Source organism: Hippocampus zosterae, chromosome 2 (assembly GCF_025434085.1).
Source record: "Hippocampus zosterae strain Florida chromosome 2, ASM2543408v3, whole genome shotgun sequence".
Classification (NCBI taxonomy): domain Eukaryota; kingdom Metazoa; phylum Chordata; class Actinopteri; order Syngnathiformes; family Syngnathidae; genus Hippocampus; species Hippocampus zosterae.
Window position 1 is genome coordinate 18,417,909 of NC_067452.1, and position 26,511 is coordinate 18,444,419.

General features: G+C 44.8%; 1 protein-coding gene across 3 annotated transcripts in view; it reads left to right on the forward strand.

Annotated features, from left to right (window-relative positions):
- Positions 1–26,511, forward strand: part of LOC127595818 (receptor tyrosine-protein kinase erbB-4-like) — a 177,729-nt gene that overhangs the window by 126,201 nt on the left and 25,017 nt on the right. For 2 of the 3 annotated variants that reach the window (XM_052057673.1, XM_052057675.1), the window contains exons 9-20: positions 844–970; positions 1,400–1,473; positions 2,053–2,143; positions 2,437–2,642; positions 3,824–3,956; positions 7,551–7,644; positions 8,639–8,793; positions 9,379–9,423; positions 10,648–10,780; positions 17,607–17,729; positions 17,836–17,934; positions 20,260–20,445. In XM_052057673.1, the coding sequence (XP_051913633.1) occupies positions 844–970; positions 1,400–1,473; positions 2,053–2,143; positions 2,437–2,642; positions 3,824–3,956; positions 7,551–7,644; positions 8,639–8,793; positions 9,379–9,423; positions 10,648–10,780; positions 17,607–17,729; positions 17,836–17,934; positions 20,260–20,445 (1,466 nt within the window). The remainder of the gene's footprint in view (positions 1–843; positions 971–1,399; positions 1,474–2,052; positions 2,144–2,436; positions 2,643–3,823; positions 3,957–7,550; positions 7,645–8,638; positions 8,794–9,378; positions 9,424–10,647; positions 10,781–17,606; positions 17,730–17,835; positions 17,935–20,259; positions 20,446–26,511) is intronic. The other variant, XM_052057674.1, reaches the window with a different exon arrangement.

Below are 26,511 nucleotides of genomic sequence, written 5' to 3' on the forward strand. Positions count from 1 at the left end.
TTTTGACATCTTATGGCAGCTGATGCTCAATGCGTTTGTTAAAATGGCGCCTTTTTCAAGTGATGTTTTCATCAATGAATGGGCTGTAGTAATTCAGTCTAAATGACTCTGACTCAGAGACCACATGTCAGAGGTTTCAGTGCTCTTCTTTTTTTTTTTAATTAGGAGCGTTATTGAATCGATTATTTTCCACTCCTCGAGCACTGTCAAGGAAAATCATTTTTGAATATGTTGGGAATGGATTTATGTGTGTATGAAACACAATTCACCCTGTGGTGATTTTTATTTTAAAAAACAGGACTGAGGAACATATGCATAAGGTGGATTTCTATGTGGATCGGTTCACAGTAGATCAAATTATGAGACAAAGAAAGTCCTTCCTCTTTCCTCAAGAGAAATATTCAATGAAATTTTCCACCCGGCTCCGAAAATGAGCAGCAGTGCCTCTCAAGGGTGAATCTACTGGGTTTCATCGTCATGCAGCAATGAGAGGTTAATGAGGGACAGCCAAAGGAACTGTGGGAAATGATAACAAATTAACATTTCAGATATGAAATTGGCTAGTATAAATCACGATCAAAAAGGGGTTACAGCGCTTAATGCCAGCCTTATTCATCATCACCATTCCTTGCCTTGGTGAGACACACACGACGGCAACTGTAATTAATGCAAATGTAATGAATTTAGGATGTGGAGTTATTGTCTTTCATCAGAGGAATTTCAATGGCTGGCCTTCCTCTTGCAGCAATGTGTCATTTGAAACTAAGTGCCGTCCACTGTTCTGTTCCGTTCAGATGCGTGGGAACATGAGGATTAATACATTAAGTGTGTTTGTCTTGCCAGTGTGTGACGGCATCGGGACAGGCATTCTGCAGACCGATCAAACCGTGGATGCCAGCAATATTGATCAGTTTGTCAACTGCACTAAAATCAATGGAAACCTCATCTTCCTAATCACTGGCATTAAAGGGTGAGCTTCACACCAAACATTTTCTTTCTTTTTTTTCTTTTTTTTGACACCAAGTATGTTTTAGCTTTACCTGAATTGAAATGAATGTGTAACCCTGTGTGAACATGTGCAACTAGAACCTTTTGTACTTGCTTGAATGTAACCCAATCTGAGGATGGAATAAGGTTGCAAACAACTCGAGCATATTTCTTTTGTGGAAATGCAGTTGTGGGGGGAGGTCAGTGCGAAATATTCCCAGTACTATCTATCAGTGCTGTCACTGTGACCTGAAGCTTTCCAAGTGGACCAATAGCTACTAATGGAAATCATATTGAACGTTACACTAGAAGAGTGTGCCGACTTTGGCAGAAGAACATGTTTCACAAATGAGATTAGCGTGCACAATATGTTCAAGATTAGTGTTGGATTCTCCGTGTGTCTTCACTTCAGGGATATGTATCACGGGATTGGACCGATGGATCCCGAGCGCCTCAACGTGTTCCGCACCGTGAAAGAGATCACAGGTGAATGAGTGACCTTGCAAATCATGGTTGAATATCATCGTGTTTATGCGTGTGTGTGTGTGTGCGCGTGGGTGTGTGCATACGAGTGCACATGCGCACCCGTGCATGGGGATGTGTGTGTCCATTAGCAAGCTGAGGCCCTAAAGGGATGAGCTCGTACACAAACCCTTTGTCATATTAAAGTGTGGCGAGCAGTTGAGCCAAACAGCTAATGTAGCGAAACTGCATTTTCATAATGAAAAGCCGAGCAATAAGAAAGAGCAATTGCCTCTCGTTCTCAGTCATCCTCAGCTTCCTCGCTTTAATTTCATTTCCACACATGCTGATGCCTTATTATCTGTCATTAAAAGTCAATGTCATTCGATAAATTGAGCCCCATATTAAATCTGGGCTTTAAATGCGTGTGTATTGTCCAGTTCCTTAAAAGAATGAGCTCATCTTTGAACTTTGCATATTGACCAAGACTCATTTTAGTTCAAGATGATGGTGAAGAAAAAAAAAGAATTTGGTGATGTTTAGTCTTTGTAATCCAAGAATTTTGGAGATTAATGTGGGGTTAAAGAGCGGTATTGTCTCCAGGTTACCTCAACATTCAATCTTGGCCTGAGAACATGACCGATCTGAGTGTTTTTTCGAACCTGGCAACCATCGGGGGGAGATCCCTTTACAGGTATGGACATAATTGCCATGGAAAAACATTATGCACACTGACATGAAAGTACACTTTGATATTACTCATATGATCAAAGACAGTGGTGTTGTAATTGTAACACTGCTTTAAGAGCTTTCGTGGAGGGAATAGCATTGTCTTTGGCTTTTTTTTAATTCATCATGTCACGTGACAGAAAACACACTTACGAGTTTTATTGTGACAGCCTTTGTTTAGAGTGATCATATTTCCACTTTCCTCGCCTCATTTGCACATTCCAGATGTCACATCGCTCTGTATGCTACCCCTTACAGTGGCAGCGGTATCTCGCTGCTGATTTTGAAACAACGTTGGATCTCCTCACTGCAGTTCCAGTCGCTGGATGAGATCAGCGCTGGCAATGTCTACATTTTTAACAACAGCCGCCTCTGCTTCTACAATACCGTCAACTGGACTTCTTTGTTCCGGACGCCGACCCAGAAAGTGCTAATCCGCAACAACCGCGACCCGAAGGAATGCAGTGAGTGTGGTGGCAGGCTTATTGTGTTTCAGTAAATATAAATCAGTTGACAGCCAAGTAAATACCATTATTGCGACCTCAAAGTATTTATCTCATCGATCAGTCAGGATTTTTGCGTTGTGTAATAAAGAATAATGATAAATAAGATAAAAGCGCTCAATGTGCGCTGACATAACGAATAAATACCATAAGTGACACAAATGGCAAAGAAGGGGCCTCTGCTCTGATCAATTTTTAAATGGCACCTTTCCATTGTTCTGTTCCATTATGACACGGAAGTGTCAATTCTCTATTGATCATTGTACAAGTATGTTTAGTCAACTCTGCTATATTACCTTGACAAAACTATGCTGAAAAGTGGCATGGTTTTTATACATTTGTTTAATTATATTGCATATCATGGGACGGGGCGGCCCGGTGGAGGGTGGTTAGCGCGTCTAACTCACAGTGCAGAGGTACGGGGTTCAATTCCGGCTACGGCCTTCCTGTGTGGAGTTTGCATGTTCTCCCAGTGACTGTGGGTTTTCTCCGGGTGCTGCGGTTTTCTCCCACATTCCAAAAACATGCATGGCAGCTTAATGGAAGACTCTAAATTGTCCCTCGGTATGATGTTCGTCTCTGTGTGCCCTGCGATTGGCTGGCAACCGGTCCAAAGTGACACCCGCCTACTGCCCGAAGACAGCTGGGATAAGCTTCAGTACGCACCACAACCCTTGTGAGGATAAAGCGGATCAGAAAATGTATGGATGGATATCATGAGACCATTTAGAATGAAAAGACCAATACCATGGCTACGGGATGCAATGGTGTATTCCAAAGTAATGTGTACATTCTGAAGTCCATACATGAGCCACCCCTTGCTAAGTTCGTAAGTATGGTGTGACGTTGGAAATGTCTCCATAGGGTCTCCTCCATTAGTCTCCATACATCACTGTCCACTGACTGTTGAAAAAGGGATTGGTCCATCCAAGGATGATGCTATTGCAATCAGTGAGTGTGTGGATAAACATCATTGATGTTTCAGTTCCACTGTATGTAAAGACTCTCATTCATAGGGGGAAAAAAAATAATACATGCTCACACAATATCATGCATGGAGTCGTGTCCATTATCTCCGTGACATTCAAAATGAAGCATGCAAAGGTGAGGTTGTATTTTGAATCTGTTTGTTTTCCGCACAGCCCAGCAGCGCATGGTGTGCGATCGGATGTGCTCTGACGAAGGCTGCTGGGGTCCGGGGCCAGACCAGTGTCTCTCCTGCCGCTACTTCAGACGGGGCCGCACCTGCGTTGAGTCCTGCAATCTATTTTATGGGTGCGTAATAAATGCAAAAGTAGGCTAACTGTTCACAAGCACTGCATATGAGCTGCTAAAGCGTTTTCCACAATACCAGAGATCTTTATGGTTCCCGAAGACACATTAATTCCCTTGGAAAGAGGCATGCATGACAAGCAGAGGAAATAAAATCAATTTAAGCGGCTCTGATATATGACAATGAACTCAAACTGCCCTCAAGGGCTCCGAAGGAGAGTCTAATTGCCATTTGCTGTGAATGTAATGAGATGAACGAATATGAAATTTTGCGCTCGCATTTGTTCACCTGCACGCTGGACCGGCCATTCTGGCGAATTAACTTGAATATTGGCTGAATTATGATCGTTCGGGCAAATGTTCACAAATGAGCTAGAAAATGACTGACAAAAGCCACATTTGATGTTATCGAGCAGCATAAATAATTCCACTCAGGTTCGTCGCTGGATGCTGCCGGTTGGCAACTCACCCGAGAATAAGATCTTTGTAGATGTGCTTTCCGGATTCTTCCTTGTGAATGAACCAGGAGATGTTGTGAATCTCCACACTTGAAAGCATCTGTCTCAAATATGACAATCCCATCAGCAGACAAAAAGGTCACTTTTTCTGAAAGTGGTCATATCAAGTGTTACCCCCATGGGAGGTGGATTCAACTCCTCCCATTTGCGCCTGGGGTTCGGCGCTTGAGAGCGAGCAAAACCTCGGTCGGTGTTGACTTGTTGCTTGCTGGTCATTCTCGAACACCGTTTGTGAGGGGGAAGCTTTGAAGTTGTCAGGAAAAACAGATCAGTGCCAAAGCTTTGAAGGAGACTGGCGAGGGAATGACATGTGGCAGCGAGCGGCAGAAGCTCCTTGTACTGTAAATGCGGCTACTGCAGTGTATTGCAGCTTGGTGTTGCATTTCTTTGCGCAAGTGTGAAACCAACACGTCCTTAAAGAACAGGCGCGCATGTTTGAAAGTTCTCAAAATACATCACTGGGAATAGGTATGTTCCATATGTCGAGATCTGTTGCTATGTTTATGATGAAAGCTGTAAAATGCGGTGGAGCAAGGCACTAAACTTAGTGGTTTGCTATTTTGGTCACACAAACATCTCCTCTTTGTGTGCAGACAAGGATTATGGTGTCATGCAATCACATCAAGTATGAAAATAATTTATCGTTTGGCAATAAATCATACATTCTAATAAAATGTGAAGAATTAAAAAAAAAAACGAGATGGTTATTGTGCACCAACAATAGGTGATGACATCTAATTTGATGCAAGATTTGATCCGTTTTATAAATGTGATGTCAGACTCTCTTGCTAATATTGTATTTCGGTGTGTCAAAAACACGCAGGACACTTTGCCAGTTCATAAAGAGACATACAACCATGTTTAGATTTAGAGTTAGATTTTCACGGCCACGTGATGCTAATTGTTCTCATATTTTACTGCACCTCAATTCCATTTTTTTTGCCCATTTGAAGAACATATCTGTTCTTCATTTATTGATTTATTGAATTATTTATTTGTTTTCCCTATGCAGTGTCAACAGTAAAATTCAGACTTCTTTTTTCAAATTCGACGTGGGCCTCTTTTGAATGTGGATATAAGTTGAATGTGTATGTGATGCGTTTGTAGGATGAATGCTCATCCGCACGCATCCGACTTATACCTCATCAAAAGCTCTATATGCTCTTCCCGCTGATGCCAGAGAGTACTTGGGAGACTAAATACTTGAACATAATTAAATTAGAGAAGATCATCTGCTCTGTTTTACTTTTTCAGCAGTTGCTTGTTTGCTGCTGCTGTTGTTGTTCCCCGCAATGTTCCTCGGTGCATGGTAGAGCCCTCAACAAATGTCCATATCTCTAACAAATATATTACTTTTTAAGTTTGAAACCAGCTCACCCTTCTTACGCGTTTCCGCTGTTAATGAGGAAATACACTTAATTCCCATTAGTTTCTATGTCTGTTGAATAAAACAAAGGAAGAACAAAAGGCTGAGAATACACGCAAGGAGGGGAACGTTTGATGCTATCCATTGAGAGTTGCAGGGTGGATTAGCAAGCCGTTGAATGCGTTTAATTAAAAAAGTAGCTCTGGTGGGTTGGCCGTGCTTTTTTTTAGGGGGCTAGGGATGGGGTATTGGCCACAGTCTAATCCCTCATCAGGACAACCCCCGCCCGGTGGGGACTTGGCGCGGCCATGAAGGGGCCAATCAGGAGGACGAGTCAGACTGAATAGAAATAACTGGCGAAAACACTGCTGCGGTGGTCTTTGTCGTTCTTCTCTGTCTGCATTTAACAAAAGAGATAACTGCCTGGTCTAAAGAATTCCCCAGGATACAGCTTCCAAAAGAGAAATATGATTACTCTAGAACGCGGGGGACAAGTGAGAAATATGTAAAGCGAGCAATGGGAGGGTTTTTTGGATATCATGAAAAAGATGTCGTAAGAACGGGGGGAAAGGCTGCGACAAGCTGCTGCAATTGTTACGAACCATTAGAATTAGCCAATAAAAGATACTCTGACTTAGCCAAAGGGAGAACTGGGATTTCATTTTCACTTTTATGTCTTTAATGGGATACAGTTGAACTCATGAGTGTATATATAGTTCTTTACTTTGAAACCCATCAAGACACCAAATTTGTCAGGATCGCATAAAAGTATTTTGTTGAGCCTCTCTTCTATTGGAGAACCGCACTTTCATCAGCCCTCCCCTGGGAGAGAGACGGCTGCTTATTTGCAGCTGCATGAGCCTCCCTCCCAGGGTGTCCATCAGCTCATCGATTTCCCTGATGGGAAAAGTGTTTTTTGATCAGTGGTTGTTGTTATTGACACCCGCAGCCCTCGCCTCGCCAGAGCAGTAGCACTTCAAAAAAGCAGCATAATTCGCTGGTTTGGACACAAACAAAGGAGACACTCATGGATCGAGTAGATATGCACACATGGCAGGGTTCGGCAGCATGGCCCGAATTGCGATGCGGCCCCTGCTGTTGTAGTTATCGTGTATAAACCCAATATTTGCCTTGAGAAATGGAAAAACAAAACCATAATTATGAACTGCATCTCAGTAAACTGCCTCAACTCCTAGCGCTTCAGAAGCTCCACACAAAAGAAAATCATCTGTACTTGTGCACACCATTTCCTTCCCCTTCCTTCACCCTCTCCTAATCAAACACTGCCCGCTCCCTGGTGGCTTCCCTGAACGCTCATATCCTCCCACCAGCTCTACCACCTCCCTCAGTGCATCGCTTTGTGTTTGCCGCGATTTAAGAAGCTGTTCATTATTCATAGGCCTTTCTCTGCCTGCCTATTGACCAGCTTGAGCCTTTAACTTGATCAAATAGTCAGTGGCGGATCGTTGCCCTCCCTGCCCTCAACCGGAGGGCACTCCGGCAGCTGTCGCAATTAAAAGTCTGGGAGAAGAGAATGTAAGACGCTCGATGGATGCGTCATGGCATGTTGGTTTAAATCAAAAGGCTCCTATGTACGACTTGTGCTCATGTGCACAAGATGTACTTGAAAATCCCCACTCAGTATGCTCAGATCAATATTTCAACACTCTTTCAAATTCATGCATCACAATTTCTTCCCCTTCTCTCGATCAGGGAAGGGCGTGAATTTGCCAATGGATCCGTGTGTTTGGAGTGTGATAGCCAGTGCGACAGGATGGACGGTAACGCCTTGACGTGTCTTGGGCAGGTAAGAAGCTTTTACTTGCAATTTTGTTGCAGGACTGAAGGGAACAAATTATGATCGGTTGCAGATTCGAAATTGTCTTCGTCAGAATTGTCTGCGGTTCTCCGGCTTGTCCCTCCAAAACAGTCTAATTCTGTCCAGAATTGCGATCAAGGTCAGCATGTCAAAATGAAAAAGGAAAAAAAACCCCGCATGATCAGTTTTCCATTCGTTCTTCTTTTCGAACATTTGTGATTTGATTAAACACACACACACACACACACACACACACACACACAGAACATACTGTGCTGCAGGACGAATTCAGTGAACGCGGGTGCTTGTTGAAGTAAGACGAGCACAACAGGCCGAATCTGACATGCTGTTCTCTGTTGACGAAAAAGCCAATCAGCCACAGACAATCTTCCACACCAATAAAGTACATGTGGGGAGCATCTGTAGACATTCAGACGTCGATATGTTTGTATAATGGTTGCACATCCATATTTCAAATTTCACACTCCTAGCATGTGGATGAATGTGCTAAAGATGACACTGTCCATCAGGATGTTCCAACCCTGTGAATGCACAGCACTGCTGTTATTTTGTCTGTTCAGACACACTGGTCTTATTTATTCATGCAGCGCTTACAACCTGTCATTTCCGCCACTGCCATCCTCGTGCACTACTTTGACACGACCTGATTTTGTTGATTGCCGCCTTCAAAATAGAGGTGTGCTGGAATACACTCCTGGCAATTTGCGCTGGACATGTTATAAATCACCACACCCGTCAGCCACGTTCGCCATGGCAGGAAGTGAGCGCGTTAACAGCATTTGCCAGCTCCCGATCTGATTTTCTCATATGCTACTTTTATTCGTTATTTCCTGCACGGACAGTTTAATAGCTTTTCTTTCACCTTTGTAGACAATGGGACATCGTTTTGTTTGAGCTCCCTTTAATCTTTTGATTCCCCACACCAATTCATCTCCGGGCTACCACCATGGTGCTCATCCAGGGTCCGGACCAGTGTGTGAAGTGCCTCCGCTTCAAAGATGGGCCCAACTGTGTGGAGAAGTGTCCCGACGGTCTGCAGGGAGCCAACAGTTTCATCTTTAAGTACGCCAAGGCCAACAACGAGTGTCATCCCTGCCACGCCAACTGCACCCAGGGGTAAGGAAGTCTTTGTCTCCCTCCGATGCCAGATTTGTCACATCTCAATTCTCGCGTGAGCACAATGAGCAAGTTTTATCTTCTGAATCATGTTTCGACTACAAGTACATGGAAAATAGCAAGATAATGGGGGGCACTCCGGTCTCTGGCACAACTCTATTGTTGGCCTGACAACAGCTGGATCACATCTTCTTTCTTCTCCCCCAGCCTGTGAGGTCTTCCGGATTTACAAAGTATATCAAAACAGAAAAACAGATCACAGGTCAGCGTGGTAGAACTACTTAGCCTCTTGAGAGGCACTAAGCATCAGAGACCAGCTTCAGGACATTTTTGCGCGACCAGCGATTAAAGGGCGACAGACCACATTCAGATGAGGATGAACATTCCCCGGCAGTGATTCTTTGATGTGAAACAAGCCACAACATGGTTTCCCCTCCTGTCATATCGTGATGAGTGGTCAGCCACGCGGGGATTTCATTTCGTGCTCGGTGACAGCTGAGTGACGCAGGACAAATACAAGCAGAGGTTTACTCATAACCTGCCCATGCTTTTATGGACGATGTTTCTGCTTTCTCTGCCCTGCAGATGCGTTGGGCCCAGACTCCAGGATTGTGTTGGGATGATGGACAGGTGAGGGATCTTGGAAAACATCCATCATGTCAGACTGGGGAACCTGATTTGCTGCCACTGTCCAAATGCTCAAACGCAATTAGGGTACACGATAGAAACAAAACTATGGAAACGTGCTGTATCGCAGTAATGAATCCAGGGTTGACAGGACCTCGCAAATGGAACTCTGGATCATTGGACAAAAATAAATAAATATATCCCTCTACTCTCAACAGTGTGTTAGTCTCCTAAAGATCGGCCTCCTGCTGACCTCACCGATTCTCCAGCATTACAAAACAATCAAAGGTACAGTGGACAATTTGGCACAACAACTCTATTAGCCTGCACATAAAAAGAAGTTATTTTAACAATTAGAGCAAATGCGACTCATTAGAATTGAGCCAAAACAGCGCAAGTAGTAAGAGGATATCCATTAAAGTACAAACGAGCACTTGTTCTCGCCTTTGGGGCCTTCTCTGCTCACATAATGGAGCCGATGTTCCCGCCTTTCATCTGGCGGCGACCCCGAGTCGCCTGTTCGCCTGTAAATCCTCTCCTCCTAATTAGAGAAGTCCTTCCCATTGTCTCACCTTGTGCCGTCTCTCTGTCTGCTTCTCACCCTTCTGCTGTTTTCTTTCTAGTTCCGCGACCCTGTGCCTTTTCTCTTATTTTCTTCTCGCCTCAAATCCTTTTTGGTGTGTTCCTTCTCCCTTTTCCATCACATATTTTGGATTGTTTCTTCCATGTCCTTTTCACCCCCTCTTCAATTCCCTTTTGTGTCTCCTTGCTTCTCCACCCGAGCCAACCTAATCGTTCCAAACTGTTGTATTACTATTCACAACGTGGCTGTATATCTCATTATGTTGAAACCGAAGCCTCTTTTTGTAAATTTCAAGCACCCCCACCGCCCCACGCTCCCCATTTAGGTCCACCACAATCGATACAGCACCTCATGTCCCCGCAGTAGTGCCGTGCTACACGAATCTTCCATTAGTCGTTAATGTCCTCTGCAACAAATAGTTATGAACGTCAAATATGAGGTAGCAGCAGGTTGGGTTTTTTTCCCAGTCACAGGATCCGTGAACATAGCACGCCTCTGTGCGTGTGTGTGTGTGTGTGTGTGTGTGTGTGTGTGTGTGTGTGTGCGTGTGCGTGTGCGTGTCCCATCAAGTTTTCCTTTTCTTATACTTGTCGTCACTTTGAACGATACTAACAACAATACTCTCCACCCACTTCCGTCTGCAGGACGCCCCTCATTGCCGCCGGAATCATCGGCGGCCTCTTTGTCATTGTCATTGTGGCGCTCAGCTTTGCTGTCTATGTTCGGCGAAAGAGCATCAAGAAGAAGAGGGCCTTGCGTCGGTTCCTGGAAACGGAGGTGAGGACCGCCCGCTTGTGTGTGTTTTTTGCGTGTCGGGCATCTCTTTTGGTGCTCACGATGTGTTGTTCTATTTGTCAGCCAATAAATATGATCCAGGCAGTGCCCACGCACTGTCAAAGGAAGAGGCGAGATGTTTTCAGATGGGTGTTCTACTTGATTTACAGATTACCAACAGACACGTGTGCAGTCACAGTTTCAAAATACACAGCAGCATACAACGCTTTTTGAGTCCAACGAAAATGACCTTGTTCCGCTTGCATGAAGCACAAACATAAGATGGAGATCTCAGCTCTCTTTCTTCATGTGGCTAACGTTCACAAACCTGAAATCGAGCTTGCAGGTGAAAATGAAGAATGTTTGCCTTTGATCTGCCATGGGTGTTGTTCTTGAAAGTTAGGAATGATTTTTTCCCTGCTTTGTGTCTTGAAGATTGTTTCTCCAAAGTCTTTGAGAAATTACGTTTCTCTGAAGGGTTTTTCAGCCTAATTCTGAGACATGGTCTTAAAAGAGGTTTGCTATTAAAGCTTTATGACATGGAGATGATTACCCAAGAGTCCATGTCATTTTCTCATGCAGCGCAAATGAATGCTGGAAATCTCAGAGTCTAAATTGGGCAAAGCATCCTAAAACATTCCTTTAGAGTCCATTTAGACTGTGACTGTTAATTACAGCTAACCAGCCGAAGAGGCGTCCTTTGTGCTTGATGCAAATTTTCCTTTAGGAGTGCTCTGGCCGCATCGGTTGCACAGATCACTTCTGTGTTGCTGCACATGCACACCTCAGGGAGGGTCAGGTTCAGACATGTCATCGCCGCAGGCCCCGCCACTGGCCCACGGGAGTCCACTTGTCGTCCCACGTTTGGATCGTTTTCAGGTGGAGGCAGCAGCTTGTAGGCAGCTGTCAGGTTGGGGGGGAGGAAGCAGAGGACGACCGTCGCAGGAACTTTCTACCTATTCCTACCCCCACGCGTCCGTCTTGATCAGCTTGTGGCAGACACTGGACTTAAATAACAGGCGCATTAACAGATGGATGAAGAAAAATGCAGCAAAACCAAAGAAGGTCCATCCATCCATCCACCACATAGTATTATTGGGGTCACTGGGAAGCCGAAGCCTGAGTTGACTTTGGGCGAAAGGCAGGGGACACCCTGGAATGGATGGTGAAATCTTGCCTCTTAATTGTCTGTATAATATAAGCATAAAGAGTACAGATGAAATACATTACTGGCTCATAAACTATGTAGAGTCTTGCAAAGGGCATCTTTCTGGCAATATGCATTCTAGTTCACCCCGGGTTCAAGTTCTACCAAACCATATTCATCAGATCATTTTGGACTTTTCTGAAGAGGGGGGGCTGGGGGGGGGGGACCTTTCCAAAATCTTTTTGGAAAGCATTGTGCAAAAAGCTGTTTGGTTTTAGGGGCTTCGTCAAAAACCACGAGAGACATGTTTGAAATATACATCATCGATGGATGCTGCTTCAAGGTGAGGATAGGAAAAAGGCTGGGTTAAAAGAGGATTGAGTCGCAGGGGAGGTATAAAAATGGGTTCACAGATCAAAACTGAGAAAAAAAAAGATGAGATGCCGCATGGAAAAACAGCGAATGGCAAAACAAAGGAATGAAACAAGTGTGCTTTGCAAGTCAACAGCCTTCTCAGCATGCTTGATATTGAAATGGTGGCTGCATCCTTTGATCCCATTTTGACAGCATGTACTGGAGGCATCTTTTTCTCAACTGACAAAAGAGGTGAGCCCACGGTTTCACCATGTACGCAGGAAAAGACAACCGGGTGGACACAGAGCTCCTACCCTTCATCCAGACATTCTTGATCTCAGTCATCAGGGTCGGTTATTTGTTTGAATTGAGGATCGAAGTGCAGTGAGCAGTTTCAACTGCCAAAAAGAGCCTTGGAAAAGTGTCAGACTACAGTGAGGGCGACGGACGCTGCTGGTATGTTAAGAAGGCAAACACTTGAGTAACCAGAGGAAAGTGTTTGAGAGACAAGAGAGTCAAGCCTTTTTGCTGAATTCTTTTTCGAACCATTTGTTGACCCTGAAGTCTGGGCAATTATATGCATCCCCCAACTTTGGTGAAGATCGTTTTCGCTTCCCAGCATCCCTGCCCCGGTGCACAAAGAAGGTCTACTTTCAATGAACTCTGACCTCATATAATGTTCTTGAGGACGAGTGGTCGAAAATCCCCACACTGTAGACAACCTCCAAAATCTTGGACAAACTTTCCGAAAGAGGAAATTGTGACGGTTCAGGTCCCGCTCATTGATGGTGCAACTGTAAATGGTTGTTTGTCACTATGTGCCCTGCGAATGACCGGCGACCACTTCAGTATGTGGTCTGCTTTTACCCATAGACTGCCGGGACAGACTCCAGCGTTTGATGTAAAAAAGCCCTCCAAAATGTGATACTTCTTTAAAATAGATTTTGCAATAGGTTTGGATGACACCGTTTTCCTAAATGCACAACTCACCTATTTTCATTTCCCAACAAATCATCCAGCGAGCACTGAAAGCGCACACCTATGTCTTCATTATGCACGAAGGATATCAGTGTTTGAAGCCTTTTCTTGTTTGACGGTTGAGCACGTAGCTTATTTGCCCGGAAAAACTCGGATCCCATCGCCACCAGTGAAGCACATTTAGCCAAAGCACGGTGTGTTATTAGCTCGTAAATAAAGTGGCACACCAAGTCTGCAAGCTAAGAAATTCTTTAGAGGATCTCATCTACGGCCATGTGTGTGCACATTCTATTTATCAGCTCGGTCCTGTAGTTCCCTTGCCGCTCTCCTCGTGGCTTCTGGGCAGCTGCGTCCTAATGAAACAATAACAGCCAAGGCATGTCGCCATTTGTTCTGATTACAGCTTCATCACGGTGTCGACTCGGAGCTGGCTCCCTCTAGCATCCCGCCGTCACCCTTGCTTTCTTGTTTACACGTGCCCTGCGTGATCAAACATGTGGATGCTAATCACGCTCTTTGCCCAAATACCATGCGGATTTGATGGATGATAACCAGCGTGGACAAAACTATTCCCATTTATATTCCCACATTTCGTTGCTCCCAGTTATTAAATCATAGATACTCTTCGAAGAGAACTTGGACGTTTGAGCATAATCCTTATCAAATGTTTTCTCTCCCAAAATGTAGAAATTGAAATGTTGAAAAGAGAACATGGTCTTTTTTTTTTTAACTTATAAGCATTTTTCACAGCCCGACAAGTGTCAGTACAGTAGTTGAGGTGCGTTAAAACTTGACAACGAGGAAGTTGAAAACGCGCTGACGAAAATCCATCGTCGGTTCACCCGCCACACGATCGCTGCGCTTTGGCCGCCATGATCAGGGACGCTGTGCGAGCCAAGGAAAATCCGCTCAGTTTGAATGCCACCGCAAACAAATATTGTGTTCACTGCTCACCCTTTATGTTATATGACAAATGACAGATGCATGAGGCAAGTGACGACGGATGACTGAAAACAAGTCAAACAAGACTAACATACACCCTGCCTTTTTTCATGCTGTACTCTGATTGTAGTTTAAGTGTAACAAAAGAAGCTAAATGATGCTAACGAAAACAAACTCGCTGCCCTGGCCCGTGAATAGTAAAAATCTATATATATATTGCGCGTCGTCCCGCACGCGGTCTGTCCTTCCGTCTGTCCCTTTACAAAACGTACCTACTTCACCGCGCCGCTGCGTGCCGCCACTGCGCCGCTCAGGCAGTGGCTCACTACGATCGCGCGGGCATCTTAGCGAAAAAATGTTGTCTACCCACAAGCATTGCAATGAAATTGTTAGTTATTTAGTAGAGCTCAACATCTCTTTATTTTCGCGATAAGCAATGAAGATGAACAAAAAGTTGAACCAAGCAACAACACTTTTGTGGGCCGAAGGCCCGCCTTACCAGCCTTCCGCAGGAACCAGCTGATGAGCCGCCCGGAGGGCGGCGAACCACCACCTTACCAGCCTTCCGCAGGAACTAGCTGATGAGCCGCCCGGAGGGTGGCGAACCAGCCAGTGGATTTATAATTGCCGACCATCCAAATACATTGGGGGAAAAAAAAGATGAAAATCTTGAACCCCCCAAAATCTTTACGAAACGCTGATCAACCTCCAAAGTGTTTTCCACTAACGGGGCATTGGCTTCCCCAACAAAAAGAACTAGAATATTAAATAAAAATCTCTGAAAAAATAAATTAAACTAAAAATAAAACCTCTGTGAATTGGTAAATCCGCAGGTGCCGAAGAAAAATCTGGATTCAATTTTAATATGGAGTGATAGACCCGCAGCTGAAAGTGGAAACGACGTTGACTGGTTGGGAGACATTTTTTGATGGGGTTGAGGTCATCGCCGTAAAACTCCACATCAATCTCATCCAAGCATGCCTTTGCCTTGTTTTAATAGGATAACCTTGATTCGTCCCACAATGGGGACATTTGCATAATTTCAGCAGCAACCGTGGATATGTGAAACAAAAAAAATAGCTCTTTAAAATGCACTCTGCCGTCAATTTGTCCGTATGGGACTATCAATCCCATGATAACAGATGAGAGGCCGGCCAGACATCATCTACTCGACACACTGTTCCATTCCCAACACCCTTGTGTCCTCCTCAGCTCACAAGAGCATAGTCCTAGTGTTCGCACGAGGCGCCACCAGCTGCTCCCAACTGCAAACACAGGAATTCTGTGCCAATCCAACCTGCATCTCCGTGTTTCGAGAGCAAAAGAAACACATCGAGGTCAAAAAACTTAAACACATGAGGCAAAAATCGTCAAGAAAAGAAAAGATCAACAGTGAGCTAGAGCTGTTGAAACAGCCAGGAGTGAAACACAATCGCGGTGAAAAAGAAAAAGATTGTTTCTACAAACTTTGAAGCACAGAATAGATTTAGAATTGAACTAATCAGAGGAAGATTCACGATTCAAGTTGAGCTAAGAGGATTATTGCGACCCCCAATTGGTCAAGTTGGTTTATCCCCAGCTCGGCCTGCTAACCTACTTCCTGCAGTGACATCACAATGGGGCCTCTGCGAGAGGGCCCGAATCTATGAAGCAAAACATCACTGGCAGGCTGCCGGCGAACTCATCACTTGTGTGCAGTGGGCTGCAGGCAGCCGGCGTTTTCACAGCTCTTCTTGCGGTGATGGTTTTATGTCATCTCGAGTGAGTGTTTGAGTGGCTGACCACCTGATGTATGGTCTCATTATATTGTTTGATGGCCGTGGTTGAGTGGCGTGATTATGTCGCTGATAAACCGCAGCACGCTCTAGCTCCGATAGGCTCATTAAGACGCGCATCGATCAGACACATTGACTTCTTGTGTGCAGTGATGTGTGTTTTTTGCTTCGATATGAGCTTCCGTTTGGGTGGCTGCTGGATGTCGATACAGCTTTGCCAATAGTTGTGAGTACGGCTGTTCTATTTGCTGTCTGGTTGGATTTCTGCCTGGCTCTTACTTGCCCGGGTTAGCTCAGTTACAGGTGAAGCTCTGCTTCTTTAGATTAAGAGTCTGAGGTTTTGTGGAGTGGCGAGGCGCATGGCTGACCAGCTGCCGGAATGCGGCTCGGTGTCACTTTTCACTGGATGCCAAGTGGAGCCCAGGGAGCGCGTCGTAAACATTGGCACAGAATGATTTGGTATGTGCACAGCCGGTGAGATATGATTCGTTTGTTTGCTGTGTTAGCAGCTGACACCGGACAGATCTTTTTTTCAGCATGGGCATGCTCCCATCAATGTCGCAAATGTTCACACCCTGATATTTGCATTGCAGAATGTGTGCGAAATTTATACGCGAGTTTCGAAATCGTCTGTATCAGGGTGGGAACGTCACAGATTTGTAATGGTGTCTTATTATCTATCATTTGGCGCTGATTATTGCTGCACAACACGTGTCAAATGTAACACCCTCGACACGGCACACTCGCATACACATCCTTGCTATCACCGTCTTCATCGCTGCGATTCTTTTTCCCCCCGTGACGTGGTTTGATAATGCGGAGCGCAACGGCGAACCGTGCAGCTGGTCATTGTTCGGCCGCATCACGGTCCCCCCCCCCCCCCCTTCCCATTCATCCTCTCCCTTATACATGTTATGTCTTGTGTCTTGTTGTAACTGTCATATGCTTATTTATGTGCTAGGGTCTTTTTTATCCTGGACTTAAATTATACTCGGAAGAGGATAGTTCAAGCGTGTTTTTTTTTCCCCTCTCCCTACCCAGCGTTTTTCCTTTCTGAATTCTGATTGTAATTTCCCCATTGCGGTGGTGGCCTCGGCCATCCATTATGGCATTGTCTGCTGGTCAGGCAGCATCTCAGCCCGGACAGAAAGAGACTGGAGCGACTGGTCAGGAAGGCCAGTTCTGTCCTGGGTTGCTCCCTTGACACTCTGGAGGAGGTGGGCAACAGAAGGATGCTAACTAAGCTAAAAGCTATGATGGCCAGTCCCTCCCACCCCCTCCAGCCCGCCCTGACAGCACTTGGTAGCTCCTTCAGCCAGAGACTGTTACACCCGCGCTGCAAGAAGGAGAGATACCGACGCTCGTTCCTACCGACTGCTCTCAGGCTGATGAATAAAAAATAACAATCATAATAATAATAATAATTAAATGATGTGAAGGAAAATTGTAAATTGTACTGCGATTTATCCATTTTGTGTTCATATTGCATTTAATTGAAAGATGTTTGTTGTTTTTTTCTCTTTCTTCTTTCTACATACATTCTTGCTGCTGGAGGCTGTAAATTTCCCCAGTGTGGGACGAATAAAGGATATCTTATCTTATCTTATCTTATACCATCTGTGTGTTTTATCAGCTGGTAGAGCCCCTGACCCCGAGCGGAACCGCCCCCAACCAAGCTCAGCTGCGCATCCTGAAGGAGACAGAGTTGAAGAGCGTCAAGATTTTGGGTTCTGGGGCTTTTGGGACAGTCTACAAGGTACGTCAGCCAGGAGCTCAAAATTGAAATCTCAGCAGTTGATTTGTGTACCGTGTAGATTGAGATCCAGATTCATCGGATTTCAACAAATGTCTTCATTTTCTAGGGCATCTGGGTCCCAGAAGGTGAGACGGTGAAGATCCCAGTGGCTATTAAAATCCTAAACGAGGCCACGGGCCCCAAAGCCAATGTGGAGTTCATGGACGTGCGTATTCCTGTCGCCTGCCACTTTGTTGGATTGCACACTTGGCTGTAAATTTTAATGAAAGTAGCATCTCTGGGATAAAAATGAACTGCCAAGACTGGATGAGACTATTAAAAACAGCACTTGTTTATGATGTTTGGCTGCGCTCGAGTCCAGCCAGGCTAGAGAACCTTTTGTTTTTATCACCCCTGCCCACCTCACTTTTCCTCTCTCTTTTAACCAATTTTTCACTCTCTTGATTTCACTGCTCCCATTTTGCAGTCTAGGGTTCTTTTCCCCTCCTGCCTCGCCTTTCTTTTACCCTCTGTCTCTCCTTTTCTCCTGTTTCTCCCAGTGGGATTCTGCGTCCATCCAGAGCCAATATGCTCGCTCTGTCAGCTTGTTAAACAGCAATCTAAAGGCAGGCTCACGCCTCGCCACTAAGAAGCTAGCCACTGGAGTGTTTTCTCGAAGCACACATACACAAACACACACACACACACACACACACACACACACACACACACACACACACACACACACACACACACAACAACAACAACAGAATGTTCCCCAGGTGATGGCAGCAGTGGTAGCGTAATTTGCAATCGTGGCAGATATGCGAATGTGAGTGACAAGGTTTATTACTTAAGTTTATGCAAACTGCACATATATAGAGGAGAGTAATAGGCCACATATTCAATGTCTTTAGATGCAGTCATATGTAAGTGTGTGTGTGTGTGTGTGTGTGTGTGTGTGCGTGTGTGCGTGTGTGTGTGTGTGTGCGTGTGTGCGTGTGTGTGTGTGTGTGTGTGTGTGTGTGTGTGTGTGTGTGTGAGTGCGTGCGTGCGTGTGTGTGTGTGTTGGATGGGAAAATGGGGTCATCCAGCTGCCACGGAATGTTCAGGAAGATGGGAGAAAGAGCAAAACACACAGCTGCACTCCTGGGCACACCTTCATACACTCTCTCTCTCTCTCTCTCTCTCTCTCTCTCTCTCTCTCTCTCTCTCTCTCTCTCTCTCTCTCTCTCACACACACACATACACACTGGATTAGAAAGCAAGAGTTTACTACGACTCAATGAACCTTTGATAGCAGTCCCAAATTTTCTTTTTTTGTCTTCCTTCACTCCTACAATTCTTTGCCTTTTTCCTTCCTTGCTGTTTGCCTGATTTGGGGGTGCTTGGAGCTGCAAAACGCTTGGGCGGTTCTATGAAGTGGTCCTGAGGTGGCACCTCTTTGAAACCAAGGTGTTTCTCTGGCCTGCGGCACCCCTGCTGTTTAGAATTAATCTACTGCGTCTCACATTCCTGCCAAGCTCCCTCTGAAATTCTATATTCAAAGTGGCACCTCATCTACGTGTGCACTCCCGTGAGTTACAAGGTGTGCCAGTCTCATTCAGATCTGCCATGGCCTACATTTAATTGTGCTGGTGCAACATTTATGAAACTCTGTGTGAAATGTAGATGGAAAAGGTTGTGTCTCTGCTGCTTTGCAGAGGCTTTCTTCAGTGTTTTCTTGAACTGTGAGAATACTCCACAGGCAGATGCTGCATGCAAATTTAGTCAGCAACCCGTCTTCGTTTATGCATCCATATCCACCTACCTTTGGAACATAGTGTACACCCTTTCTATAACTCGGTGGTGGCCTCGGCCATCTATTATGGCATTGTCTGCTGGTCAGGCAGCATCTCAGCCCGGGACAGAAAGAGACTGGAGCGACTGGTCAGGAAGGCCAGTTCTGTCCTGGGCTGCTCCCTTGACACTCTGGAGGAGGTGGGCAACAGAAGGATGCTAACTAAGCTAAAAGCTATGATGGCCAGTCCCTCCCACCCCCTCCAGCCCGCCCTGACAGCACTTGGTAGCTCCTTCGGCCAGAGACTGTTACACCCACGCTGCAAGAAGGAGAGATACCGACGCTCGTTCCTACCGACTGCTGTCAGGCTGCTGAATAAAAATAACAACAATAACAATAATAATTAAATGATGTGAAAGACAATTGTAAATAGTACTGCGATTTATCAATTTTGTATTTATATTGCACTTAATTGAACGGTGTTTGTTTTTTCTTCTTTCTTCTTTCTACCTACACTCTTGCTGCTGGAGGCTGTAAATTTCCCCAGTGTGGGACAAATAAAGGATATCTTAGTACACAAGTGTTCATGCATAATAGATACATGGACAGGCACTGAGTTGTGCGATGAAAACAGAAGCCGATGTTGTTGACAAATAGACATCATGACTCTAACAGCGTGTCAGGTCTCCAAAACTACAACCCATAAGCGGAATCAGAGTACCGAGATCTATCCCAGATGGAGCTCTTAGTTCCTTTTGGTCTTTCACTCAGGAGGCGCTGATTATGGCTAGCATGGAGCATCCCCACCTGGTGCGCCTACTAGGAGTGTGCCTCAGCCCCACCATCCAGCTGGTCACCCAACTCATGCCACATGGCTGCCTCCTCGACTACGTGCATGAGCACAAGGACAACATCGGGTCACAGCTGCTGCTCAACTGGTGCGTCCAAATCGCCAAGGTGGGTGACTACAATTGAGAGGGAAAAGTGTGTGTATTGTATTTGCTTCAAATTGTGTCAAAGGTACCTGAAGAACTGATCAATACTTGCTATGGTCAATGTGCAAATGCTCTTGTTTGTTTCACATCTCTCAGCTTCACAATTGTTTGTCCATGGATGAAAACACAGACACGTCTGGTTTTCATGTTGGCTACACCTTGTACTGATGTGAACTTCACAGGCAACCAGTGACGGATGTTGGTCTGTCAAGGAGGGGAAGCTCAATTTTGGCCAACATCAGAAAATTTGTCCGTTTATTTCTTCGTGAACTCTACTCTCCCTTCCTTTTCAAAAAAAAGGATGCCTTCACCATAAGATCGGTGATTGGCTCATATCACTGTCAATCAAAAAGAGATTCAGCCTCAGACTGATCATCCAATCATCATACAGACAAGCTGAGCATCCGGGCCAGATGATAAACGCCCACTGTCCATAGACTCCCAGAAACGCTGAGCGTCCGATGGGCGGGACAAAAGCAGCATTTATCCAATGACTAGTCTCGTTTCAATGCATTGGGACAACCTACACTGAACTATCGAGACGCCCAGCGTTCGCACAGTTTAAAGCACAGTGAAGCTGCACGAATGAATGAGAAGAGAGTCGCGTCGTAACCAGTAATAAGAAGCTGATTTGGAACAAAAGTTGAGCGTGTTGTAGCGCATATTTAGTCAATGACATGTCCACACAATTGTACGTACACGCATATATTTGATCACTTACTTTTTGACATTTTAGGGGAAGCTGAGCTTCCCATGCAGTCTTAGAGCAATCGCCTCTGGTTTAGACATCCAGTGAAGCTGCAGGAATGAATGAGAAGAGAGTCGCGTTGTAACCAGTAATAAGAAGCTGATTTGGAACAAAAGTTGAGCGTGTTGTAGCGCATATTTAGTCAATGACATGTCCACAAAATTGTACGTACACGCATATATTTGATCACTTACTTTTTGACATTTTAGGGGAAGCTGAGCTTCCCATGCAGTCTTAGAGCAATCGCCTCTGGTTTAGACATCCAGTGAAGCTGCAGGAATGAATGAGAAGAGAGTCCCGTCGTAACCAGTAATAAGAAGCTGATTTGGAACAAAAGTTGAGCGTGTTGTAGCGCATATTTAGTCAATGACATGTCCACACAATTGTACGTACACGCATATATTTGATCACTTACTTTTTGACATTTTAGGGGAAGCTGAGCTTCCCATGCAGTCTTAGAGCAATCGCCTCTGGTTTAGACATCCAACCAGTGGCCAAGCAAGAAACCACACAAACACACACATTGTTTTTCTTAAAAATAGTGAATTGTATTTCATAATAACAGAGCAACTCTGTATAATAATATAGTAATAATGATCATAATAATTGTCAGGTTTACAGACAGCTTCAGACTGTCACGTTCTGCTCGAGGGGAAAAAATCGCTCCGAGCAGAACAATGAATTAAATAAGTTGGATCCCAGGTAAAGCAGACAAGAGAGAGTATTGTCACAAAATAAGGTGTCTTTAATGACAGAACGAAAAAACAACAGAAAGAGCCCGACAGGGAAAAACGGTAACAGAAAACGCTGATCAAATAAGGATCAGGAAATTAACAGAAAACGCTGATCAAATAAGGATCAGGAAACAAACAGAAAACGCTCGCTAAAGCAAACGCGAGGAGATAATCGCGCTGGTGGTAATAGTAGAAAGATACGAAATATCGAAAGTCGAAATAAGTGGGCAACAAGTATAGGTCGTAAGGCAAGTATGCAACGAGGCAAATAGCAATAGCGCAAATAGAGAACGAGAGCGAATAATGGCTCGGCGAGGAATTCTCCGGCAGTGAGATGACTGCCGGAGTCTCTAAATAAAGGGGGGTAATCAGCCCGAAATTACGGGCAGGTGTGTCGATGGCGGAGGAGAAAACCCGCCACCTGCTGGCGGACACGCGACGTGACACAGACAGAATTGGAGTCCAGAAACGTGAACTCGGAAAAAATTGACAAAAAAGGTTAATTACAAAAATAGGTCGCAAGACAAACAAAGTTCAACAAAGAATGCTGGTCCAACACCAGGAAAACGAGACAACTGAAAACACCTGCAAAAAAGGCAAGGATAAAAACACAAGCAGAATTTGCTTGTCAATAAATAGAGAAGAAGAAACTCAAATGCATATAAAACAAAAAATGTGACTACTACGAAAAACTACTTACAACAGTAACTGGAGAAAACCTAGTGGGAACATAAAACAGAGCAAGTACATGGAACGTTGAGACGATTTCAACACTTGGTGAGCAAGGCGAATCAGCCAACAGAGACATGACAATATGGGAGTCCTTAAATAGTTAACTTATTACATTGGCAGCAGGTGTGCAAGCTGGAGGGACGGCCCTCCTCTGTCACCCAATGTAGAAACACAAGAACATGATCATGACATTAATAATAATAATTCTGATGATGATGATAATTCTGATGATGATAAGTTTGCAAATAAGTTTGGACACCCCCCCCCCCCCCCCCAGAATAGAAATAGTATCTGAAGTTGTCAATCCAGCATCCAGCGAGAGGCTGATCAAAGAGACTTTACAAGGCAGAATGGGAATGGTACATGACCATTTACTTGACAGTTTTAAATTGGAAAAAAACATTCCCCATATAAGCTAATATCACACTATGTGTAACAGAAAAATGACACGATGGTTAACATTAATAAAGGTGTTTCCATACCTACCTGTATCCTTGCTGGATTTTCCTCCTGTTCTTTCCTTTTCTTTTAAAATCACGCACCTGATGGATTTGACCTTTTCCTCTCCAAGATGCTAAGAGAAACCCAAAACAATCTACAGCAAAAATAATAGAATTGATCCCACGCTGCCTGCACAGAAGTCAACTGTGGGAACAACGAAGCTCTCAGTGACTATGGATAGCTGGCAGCAACCCCCGTCCAACCATCACACCCAGTGTGTCATTATGCCAGTGGAATCATTATGGCTCCTTTTCTTTTTCACCTTGGAAAGCCACTGCGGTATCAAAAAATTAGCCGATGAGGAAAAAACGTACAGTTGTGTGCTGTGATCACTACTTCATGACCTCACTTTGAGTGAAGCAGTATGTATCAATGGTCGAGGTGTTTTCTGTTCAGGGAAAGCTGGAGCCTATCACGGCGTACTCTGAGTGAAAGGCTGACTACAACCAGGACTGGTCACTTGTCATTCACAGGGCACTAGCCTGACAACCATTCACACACTCAAATCCACACATTCTGACTAGTTTACAAGGCCGGGGGCACGGATGCGCATGAGTAAATATATTTCTCTTGTCAAAACTCAATCAGTAAATCCTTTGCAATGTTTTCGAAAGGGACAATCTGAGCTAACATGTACTTAAACAAATTTACAGATGTTATTTTCCCAGGGGGCGGCCCGGTGGCCGACTTGGTTAGCACGTCGGCCTCACAGTGCAAAGGCGCAGGGTTTGATTCCGGCTCCGGCTTTCCTGTGTGGCATTTGCATCTTCTCCCCGTGACTGTGGGTTTTCTCTGGGTTCTCCAGTTCCCTCCTACATTCCAAAAACATGCATGGCAGGTTGATGGAACACTTTAAATCAGAAGTGTCAAAAATACAGCCCGCTGCCCGGAACCGGCCCCCAAGGATGTTCAATCAGGCATGCAGGATCATTTAAAAGTGAAAAAAATGCATAAAAGACATGGATATTTTTAATAGGGTGCAATTCATGGAGTATCTGCTTGGGGGCACACTGTTTTGATCAGAGTAGAAGACAACATTGTTTTGATCAGAGAAGAAGACAACAGCAGTCGCAGTCTGTCACTGAGCTGAGATATTATCAAGGATGTGAATATTTTATTCTTTACACATTTAATAGCACTCTCCTTAGTTTCTCAGGTGTAGACGGGGATTACATTTGGATTTTATATGCACATGTGTAAATGGTTTAAAAATTTATCTATATATATATTGCGCGTCGTCCCGCACGCAGTCTGTCCTTCCGTCTGTCCCTTTTCAAAACGTACCTACTTCACCGCGCCGCTGCGCGCCGCCACTGTGCCGCTCAGGCAGTGGCTCACTACGATCGCGCGGGCATCTTAGCGAAAAAATGTTGTCTACACACAAGCATTGCAATAAAATTGTTAGTTATTTAGTAGAGCTAAACATCTCTTTATTTTCGCGATAAGCAATGAAGATGAACAAAAAGTTGAACCAAGCAACAACACTTTTGTGGGCCGAAGGCCCACCTTACCAGCCTTCCGCAGGAACTAGCTGATGAGCCGCCCGGAGGGCGGCGAACCACCACCTTACCAGCCTTCCGCAGGAACTAGCTGATGAGCCGCCCGGAGGGCGGCGAACCAGCTAGTTTCTTTATAAATCTGGTTGAATCTTGAACTGCATTACTAGATTTTTCAATAACAATTATTTGTTAAAGTTCTGTGCCTTTGTTTTACTAAAACAAATGGTATAATTGGTATGGTATAGTTTTAATAGTCCAGCCCACTTGACACTTGTGAATGTGAATGGTTGTTCTTCGATGTGTGCCCTGCGATTAGCTGGCAACCAGCTGAGGGTGTCCTCCGACTACTGCCCGAAGACAGCTGGGATAGGCTCCAGAATGCCTGCGATCCTAATGAGAATAAGCAGGTTAGAAAATGCATGGATGTATAGAGGGATAGATGTTTTCCCCAGGGGAAAGATCTTTTTTTTTTCTTTCCCAGAGGCCATCCCTACCTCTTCGCCAAAGCCAGCGCCACAAAAACTGCACAAACAGCAGCCACATGTGGGCTCTGACCCGGACAGGTGACCACTGTGCCGCAAATAGATTGGCTTCGGCCCGTCGCCAGACACAGACTCTCTATCACTGAGTGTTTTGGGCATTGAGATAATGGCTGTCATTAATCTACAGCCACACTCAGAGCTGCCTCGCTGCCACACTTGCACACACTCGCACACTGACTGACACTTGCATCAGCGCACACACATTATGTCGCATAGTTCAGTCAGTTTCAATTTGTTTTTATTTATTAGTTCTTTTCTTTCCTCACCTGTAAATATACCTCCCATCTTTTTTCCCAGTGAGGCCAAGTGCTCCATTTAAAAGAAGTCAAAATGTGGAGGTGGGGGGCGGGGGGTTGGTTGAAATTTGTCAATGCATAAAATTGAACCAGCCATCAAGTCATTTGTTGATTCTCTTGTCCGCTGAGTCATTTTTCAATTGGTTTTTGGATTACAAATGACATAATTCGATTTGCCATGTATTTTAATGAACAAATCAGTCCCCAAATTAAAAAAAAGGGGTTTGGGCCAAATGGGCCAAAGGGCTGAGGGTTGTCCTCCGGCTGTAGCTCTCTGCCTTATTCTTAGCCTGATTAAAGCTAACCGTCACAACCCACGTGCACTATTTAAAACGATTGATAAGGTCTCTATAGCTAGGACTCCTGTCTCAAATACCGCATCTGACCCCTCTGTACATGTTACATGTTCAGCTGTACTAAATGAAACTGTGTCCTTGGCGCTTTTGGAGGATGTAGTTCGCCAAACAAAGCCATCTGGCTCCCCTTGCAACTCTCTTCCCCCGCACTTCTTTTAGGAGGTGCTCCCGAGTGTTGGCGCAACGGCCTTGGATATCATCAACAGCAGCCTCTCTTCTGGTGTAGTTCCCCAACAGTTTAAACATGCTTTGGTCCAACCCTTGATCAAGAAACCTGGTCTTGATCCAGATGTGCTGTCAAGTTTCAGGCCCATTTCCAAACTGCCTTTCATTTCCAAAATTCTGGAAAAAGTGGCGCACATGCAGTTGAAACTTCTTTGATGAACATAACATCTTGGAAGTCTTCTAGTCAGGTTTCAAGACGATGCATAGCACGAAGTCAGCCCTGTTACCCGTTTCTAATGACATCCTCCTGGCAAATGACTCTGGAGACCACATATGTCTAGTTTTATTGGACTTAACTGCAGCATTTGATACAATGGATCACAGTATTCTGCTGACTCGTTTGCAGCTTGGTGGGCATTGGCGGCAGTGCTCTTGAGTGGTTTAGGTCCTATCTA